The sequence below is a fragment of the Morone saxatilis genome, unplaced genomic scaffold (assembly GCF_004916995.1).
Source record: "Morone saxatilis isolate NCDOM2014 unplaced genomic scaffold, NCSU_SB_2.0 Contig7, whole genome shotgun sequence".
Classification (NCBI taxonomy): domain Eukaryota; kingdom Metazoa; phylum Chordata; class Actinopteri; family Moronidae; genus Morone; species Morone saxatilis.
Window position 1 is genome coordinate 378,122 of NW_023340246.1, and position 8,214 is coordinate 386,335.

The 8,214-nt window shown below is 38.1% G+C and overlaps 1 protein-coding gene across 3 annotated transcripts in view; it reads right to left on the minus strand.

Annotated features, from left to right (window-relative positions):
* Positions 1-1,219: 1,219 nt before the first annotated feature.
* Positions 1,220-8,214, minus strand: part of bach2b (BTB and CNC homology 1, basic leucine zipper transcription factor 2b) — a 76,258-nt gene continuing 69,263 nt past the window's right edge. For all 3 annotated transcript variants that reach the window (XM_035678564.1, XM_035678565.1, XM_035678566.1), the window contains exon 5: positions 1,220-8,179. In XM_035678564.1, the coding sequence (XP_035534457.1) occupies positions 7,658-8,179 (522 nt within the window). In that variant the 3' untranslated portion in view covers positions 1,220-7,657. The remainder of the gene's footprint in view (positions 8,180-8,214) is intronic.

The following is an 8,214-nucleotide window of genomic DNA, read 5'->3' on the forward strand; positions in this document are numbered from 1 at the left end:
TGTGTGTGTGTAAAAAAAAGAGTGAAAAGAACAATTTCTTCTAGGAGATTAATAAAGTATATCTTCTTCTTCTTCTTAAAAAACTAAAAACAACATATCTATCATCCACAAGCACATTTCACAACATCTAAAACACCTCTCTCAAAACAAACAAGAACATATACACATATACAATATAGAGATGCTGAGTATGGACCATTGAGGAGCATACCCATTGATAATATTGTACATATGCAGCAGCTTCTGTTGTTTTACTTTGAGGAGTACTGACAGCAACTTTAAATTCATCACTACAACCAAGGGGATACAAGTATATAAGTCTTGTTCTGCAAAATAAGAACTTAAGTTTGCTGACACACTTGGATAATATCTTACCAATATTATTCCTAAATACAAGACACTTGTCTCAGAAACAATTTCAGCTCCATTACAAGACACTTTTCAATTTGTTCTTGACAGCTTCTTCTTTGTTCCAAACAGGACTGACTCGGTTTTACCCAAGTGTATTGAAAGCTTATTTTCTGAGAGCCACTGTTTCATGCTTTTTAATTCATTACTGGGTGTTCTCAATCTCACTGACATCATTCCCAGATACCACTAACGAGGAATCATCAGCATACAACAAGAACTTACATGTTATGGCTGCTGGCATATTATCTACATCTGATTTACAATTTTTCTTAAAAAGGGGAACAATCCTAGCTCTTCAGTTCCCAGGGAGAATAACCCTGACTTATAAGATACATTTACTAAATGAGTAACTGCACTAGAAATTACACTGGCACTATCCCGCAGAAATCTGGCTAGAATAAGATTGTTTGTGGGCAATGCAGCTCGACACGCTCTTAACTTTTCCACTGAGACAGGACTTATTATATTACTTATATACATTTTAAAGAATTTACGGATGACAAACCATATCTCCCTGAACCACAGGGTAATTTAGCAGCAATGCTCGTAAACAAATCATTAAATTAGCTCGCAACATTCCCTTTATCAAAACTACTCATGTCCTCAGACCAATATTACCAGATTTTATTCAGGACTTCTGCTGAGCCCATTTCGTTAAGTACTTTTCATAGTTTTTTGGCTTGTGTGAATTTTCAGCAATGGCATCCACATAAAATTGGGACTTTGAGTTATCTATCCAATATCTGACTTGATTTCTAAAAAATATATATCATAATCAACTGCCTCAAAACATTCACAAAACACAGACCATGATATGCACGTTTCTTTATTTCATAAAGAGAAATGGTGTCTAGACAAAAAAGTAATTTATAGAACACTAGCAATTGAAATGAATGAAAGTGGGGTTTGCACAATACCGTATTTACAATGATTATTAAGTCATTTTAATTCATTAGGGTCATGTAGCATTTAAAAATTATAAAGGTAAGAACTCTTAGTAGAGAATAAGCAAATAACAGCTATTCCAAATTGACAATATTAACACAAAACAATCATCTAGAAAAATGAAAGAAAAAAACAACAACTTGAACTACAAGCTTAAGAGCTATTACATTAAAAATGATGCACCAAAATCTACTAATACAATAATCCATATAATCTGTGTAAAAAGCATGTAGAAAAAACACCTGATGCAGTTTGCTGATACAGTCATTGACCAGTTATGAGAGGTATGAAGGATTTCACAGGTAGATAAGTGTGAGAAAGTCCGCACTGGTGACTCAGGGATGGGGGCCCAGGGCCCTGCATACACTCACTTCACTTGAATGTGAACTATGGCCTCTGCAAGTTCTAAGGCAAATATCGGAGGTGCACTTGTATCCATGTAATGCTGACCCATCCCGAAAGTTGGATTAAAGACAAGGTGAGGAAACTCATTCTTTGTCTCTTTACACAACACCAAGAATCAGTCCAATTGAACCAAGCGTCAATTTTACATGGCAAATTATCAAACATGACATGACACCTATTTGTAAACATTTTTCATTTTTATATTTTACTCGATGATCTCAGCCTGCGCTTTCAACCAGGATACCAGATTTATTTTTTTTTCAATAAAGTTGAGCAATCTGTGAGAAAGGCATGTTTTTGTTCATATTCTTTTACAGAACAACCTTTGGAGTTGAAAAGCCAGTGTTTGTTTCAGAGAAGCAGCAACAAAAAAAAGAGTTTAACTAAACAAGACAAATCCACAGCAAAATGGTAACGAGCATTCAATGAACAGAGTTACAGCGAAACTTAAATCAATCTGCTGCAATGGCCACAACCAAAAAGAGTTTGGCCGGCACAAAGTAACCTGGAGGATTCCTCATATCTAACTATTTCATTTAATTTTCTATGCATAGAATTATTACTGTTACATCATTTAAAGCTGCACTAATCAATATTTGTATCTGAACAATGGATCATGTGTAATGTGATAGGTGTTACTCGTAGTGACAAACCAGTAGAGAATTTGTTTGTTTTTGGTTTTAAAACCAGGGAATTCATTTCTAGCAGCTTTTTTTAGCAACAACAAAAAAAGCCTTAACAAACTCATTGTACGCTACCTGCCTAGCACCAAACAGCACAGATACAAAGTTAGCATCTATCTGGTGAACATAGTGGAGCCTTTAGCAGCTAAAGAGTCAGATCTTTTTCTCAGGGGGAGTTTGAGGCCAACACAGAGTTAAAAAAAAGTCAATACTGGTCATTCATCAGATGGAAACAAACAGCTCTCCAACTGAATGCTAATGCTGCTCTCTGTCGGCTTGATGTGTAAGCAGGCAACTGTTTGCTAATTTGTTAGGTGACAATATGACAATGTTGTGTTAACTGATTACTCTGCTGCCCCCAAGTGGCTTAAAATCAATGAATGCAGCTTTAAGTGACATTAACAATTAATTTTAGGGGACATTTTATTTGACTCTCGAAGTAAAAAGAAAAGTAAAAAAAAGAAAGGCAGAGGTCTGCTTCAGAGTGATACAGAGAGCATGTTCAAATGATTGGCACCCTGAGACACTAAAGGGTCAGTTCACCCAAATTACAATATATATATATATATGTATATATAAATTATATAATTATATTTGTTTATTGCCAATTTATAACAGAAGTTATCTCAGGACACTTTTTATATAGAGCAGGTCTAGACCATACTTCTTCATATATATATATATATATACACACACACACACACACATATATATGTGTGTGTAATAATTAATTGAAAACGTAATTACCTCTGCTGGTATCTAGACAGTCTGACACTGTCTAAGATTTCTGCCACCAGCCTGATAGAATGGACCTGAATGGAATTTCAATTATATTAGTTTTCATTAAAATAACTAAAAAAAACTAACTACAAAAACTGTTCACAGTAAGTGATTATCCAAAGCAAAAGGACACTACTTCTGCAAGAAGATGCTACATTTTACGACACTTTACAACCAAAACTTTGTTTTTGTACATTTGAGTGAGCTGACCCCTTTAACAACAGTTGACCTGTTGGAGATGCTGACATGAACTCATCTCACCACTTAAGCTGAGGGTGTTACTGTGCTTTGAGCAAACAGTCAGTGTTGGAGCAATGCAGCAAGACCTGAAGAGGTCAGAAGTTCTGGACAAAAAGCTTTTCAGGGGCGGCCGTTTATTGTATCTTTCATCTTAGCTCTGCAGGAATTGGAAAGGTTGTCAGGTTGAATTATCAACATTCAAAATGTGTAACAGAAAGTCTGCAATGCAAAAACAAGAATGTGATCATTGCAGTATTATTAGGACATGTGAAAAGACACCCAGGGTCCTTTGTTACAATAGTTTTGCTACACAACTTTTCTCCAAACAGAAAAACAAAGTCAAGAGTTGGTGCTTTCCAATGCAACACCTTAATGTAACATCAAGCAAATAAAAAAAGTACATGAATAGAAAATGAGTTGCATAATGTTTGCAGAAAAGAAGCTTCTGGTATAATGTAGATGATTCCACTTGAGTTTTCTGGCTTGAACCTGGTAGAATCTCCACATGGTAAATACTGTTTCGCGTACAAGAATGAAAAAGCACAAATAGGAAAACGGGCTGAATCACGGCCGCACGCAGGCTGTGCCCCAAGAAACGCATGTACTGTGGGCGTTCTGTATTCTGTATCACGTGTGTGTGTGCATGTGTTTGTGCATGTATGGGTCTGTATATTCTACAAAGCAGGGACCGTTCTTTTAACAATTAAAGTACGGGTTCATAAAATACAGTTATACTCTGTTCGGCTGAAACAGCCTCACGTGTGAGATCATATTTTAACTACATCTAAAAATTACATTGGTTAAAGCGAGGGGGAGAACTTCAAGAGATATCATCCAAACTTTAAAGCCCCAATCACAGGTTAACTAGTTTTTATTGTTTGGTTTTTGGCCAAAGAAATTGTTAGAATTTAACATTTTTTAGCTTCAAAATGACCTTTGTTTCAGCCTAGCTCACTAACACTCCCAATTGACCTGGCTATGGGGTTTACTATCCACATTTTTAGATTTACCTATTATAGAAGGTTGTATATGGTATATATTTTTTATATACACCTTCTATTAATATTGGAACCCTTTGTGACTTTAAGTAAATGTGTCCATTAAAGGCTGCTGAAGTATGTTTAGAGGTTAATTTTGCTTCAGTTTAATTTGAATTAGTTATGTGATACTATAAAAAGGGGGTTTCATGTCATGAAATGAATGACGTCACCAGCTCAAGATAGCAGCGGCCAACAGTTACAATGACATATTTTGGTTGGTTAAACTTCATGGAAGCTGTAGTTGTGTGCATGTTAACAAAATCCTGGTTGTTTAGCTTTTTTTAAATCACAAAGGGTTTGCATTTTTAATAGCAAGTAAGATACTCTTTTTGAGTGAGGATAGTAAACTTCAGAAAGAGTGTGGAAGAAATGCTCAATGAGAGATAATGCTGAGCTACAGAAACTAGCCTAGAGGTGACGTCAGCTTCAGCTCTCTATTAAGCTAACAGGGAGCGCCATTTTGGATTGGGGCTTTAAAGAGCAATGAATAAAGCGTCACATTCCAATTGAATTCAACCTTTGCACTAGAGTTCTCGCACATGAAGCCAGCCTCTAGTGAGGGTTGAGATAATTCAGCTTCTTTATACATTGAAATTTTAAAAATATCATTTTAAAAGCAGACTGCTCCAGAGAGAACTTACAAGGCAAACAGAAGCTAGAAAAAACTAACTAGGCTCACAGCTATAGGCAGCATGCATGCACATCACAGACTGGGATGTTCAAACAAATGCACAATTAGGGCAAAACGTGTTACTATCTTATATGATTGTTACTTAATCATTTGGACAAGACATAAACCCTTTTCACGTCAAATGAAATCTGAATTAGCTTATTCAATTCCTAAAGAAATACAAATATAAGGTGTGAACAATCTTATACTAAAGCATTAACTTCCTTTTGTGTTTAGGTTTCAGATACATCTTTTTCATAGGGATATTTTATTGTATATAATCATATCCACATGATGTTTCCTTTTGAAGGGCCAATTTAAGTGCTCCCGTCTAATACTTTTAAGGGGTCTGAAACAAAGACAAAGACCCTCATTGAAGTGCTAAATGGCTCTGAGCGCTTGGGGCCAGAAACAAAGTGCCCGAATAAAGTTCATTTATTTTCCTTTGTCAATAGGTGTTTCGTTTTTTTCAGGATCAGTTTGAAAAAAATGAAAGTTAACTTGGATGTTGGCTGTGCTCTGTTCTCTTTCCCTCGAACATCAAACAGCAACACTGAAGAAAACCAAAGCGTGTCTGCGAAAGTGTACACAAATAGCGTCTTTAAATACTGATAAGAAATAAGATTTCCTCCGAAAAAACACAAGGCAGAACTCTTTTTTCACATTTAAAGAGGAGTCAAAGGTGGAGAGGATCTGGCTTGAGCCTACGCGTTAAAAACAAGTCTTGAATGTCTAACTTTTATACATGCATGGGTCTCAAAATTCTACGTGTGTGTTGATGCGTGTGTCTGTATGTACTGTATAAGTGTGTCTACATGTGTGTCAAGCTGATTTCCTGAGTATAAGAACACCCGCCATGATGGGGAGTATTCGTTAGGCAGGACAGGAAACAGCAAAGCAAAGATTTTTTTTTCCCTTAGCAAAAAGGTGCTTGATATAATCCCGGTGAGAAAGAAACATCTAAGCCTCTACCTGTACAAAATCACTGTTACAGTCATCATGCTCCATACTATTTACATTTGTGCCAAACAAGCACTTGAAAGTCACCAGTACAACATCCAAATACAATGGTATTGCTGATGAGTGGAAAATAAAAAATAGCCATTTAACCGCCTGCAAAGACTTTTTTTTCTTCCTTTCAATTCAGTGCTGAGGAAGGCAAGGAGGAATGTTTTCGGTTACAGCCTGTACAAAGTTCTCCTGTACAGAAATACAAATGCGAGACGCTTGAAGACATTTTTGCATATGAACATTTTACAGCCTAACTGCATCATTAACTCCCTCACGTACAGAAGCTGTATTCTCATTTTTTAGGAATTGACCCTTCCTAAGTACCGCCCCATTTTGCTATGTGCTCCAATAACAGTTGAGCAAGCCTCAGTCAGAACCTTTGTCACTTTTCTCCTTCCCTGTACTTAGATATGCTATGTGCTAGGCTAATTTATGTTTAAATTGACAACCACATTTTGATAATTGTTAAAAGATAAAAATTAGATATATATAGATATAGTGCACACCAATCATTAGCTGGCTAGGTAGCTAGCATGCTACACAGTAAACCACTAGCTAAGTAGCTAGCGGTTTCTACATTAATTGTTAGCTAGCTAACTTAGTTACATCTGATAACTAATGTTAGCAAAATGGAATCTAATTAGCTAGCTAACAATAGATGAGCAACCTATTTATCAAGTGTTTTGCTAACATTAGCTAACTTAGACTTTAGCAATACTGTAAATGTTGCTTTTATCTTTAAACCTTCTTTTAAATATGGTTATCTTTTCAACATAGACTAGCCTAGCACATAGCATAGCATAACTAAGTACAGGAAAAGAGGAAGTTGACTGAGGTTCCAAAAGAGGTGGGACTTAGGCAGGGTCAATTAGATTGAACATTCAGAGGATATTTTATTTTATTTTCCTGAGTTTGAATTGCTGTGACGAAAAGGGCCACTGAGATATAGTGAGAGACGAACCACAGACAGAGAGAGAGAGAGAGAGAGAGGGACAGAGAGAGGTAGAGAAGATTGATAGAGACAGAGTGGGAAAAAAAGAGAAGAGGAAAATGTGAAAGAGGAAGGCAGGAACAAAGATACTGTTGGTACACAGGGAGACAAAGAGAGCTGCTGTTTAGGTCCGATGAGGTTCAACTATGAGTTGTGATGTGTGATGACGTGGAGAACAGAGTCTCCACTGTAAAGGTTGCTGCCGGGGAGAGTATAGCACCATTGTAAGGGTTTGGTGAGAAGTTCCCCACTCTGTCATGGTAAGAGGAGAATACCTGGAGAACAGTATTGCTGCTGTTAAGACAACTTTAGTGTCAACCGTTCCAAAAAAAAAAAAAAAACACAGCACAAAAAGACATAAATACAAACAAAGCTTGTTTATCAGTGAACACTGGCGGAGGCTGACCGTCTCAACAACCCGAGAGAGGGGTTTGTCAGAAGAGTAAAATTAAATAATAAAAAACAACACAGAGAACCACCACTACTTAGTAGAGTCCTTCCTTGGCTGCTCGTCAGTTGTACATTTCTCAGTCATTTCCTGGCAAAAATCCACTGTTACCGTCTGGTTGGATTTTTCCACGGACAGCCCTGACTTTGTGTACAAGCTGGTGTCCTGGCCGTCCGTATCTCTGTTTCCCCCGTTCCTGACGGCTGAGTCGGGCTCGCTCTCTGAGGGGCCGGGCGACCCGTGTAAGCTGGGCTCCGGTGTGGCCGAGCCCGAGTGGGTGGTGAGGTCGATGCTGGTGGTGGTGGTGGTGGTGGTGGTGGTGGTGTTGGCGGCGGGGCTGGAGGCAGGCTTAGGGTGGTGGGCGGCGTTGTTGCTGGCAGTGGAGTCGGCGGGCCGCAGCACGGGGCAGTAGTGGTGTAAAGACTGGACCTGCTCGGGGCTCAGCTGGACGTCTCTGCACACCTCCTGCGACAGGCAGGAGAAGTTCTCCCACAGCTCGCCCATACACGCCTTCAGCTGGTTCCTCTCCATCAGCAATTTCTCCTTCTCACACACCTGTAGACACACACACACACACACACACACAGAAT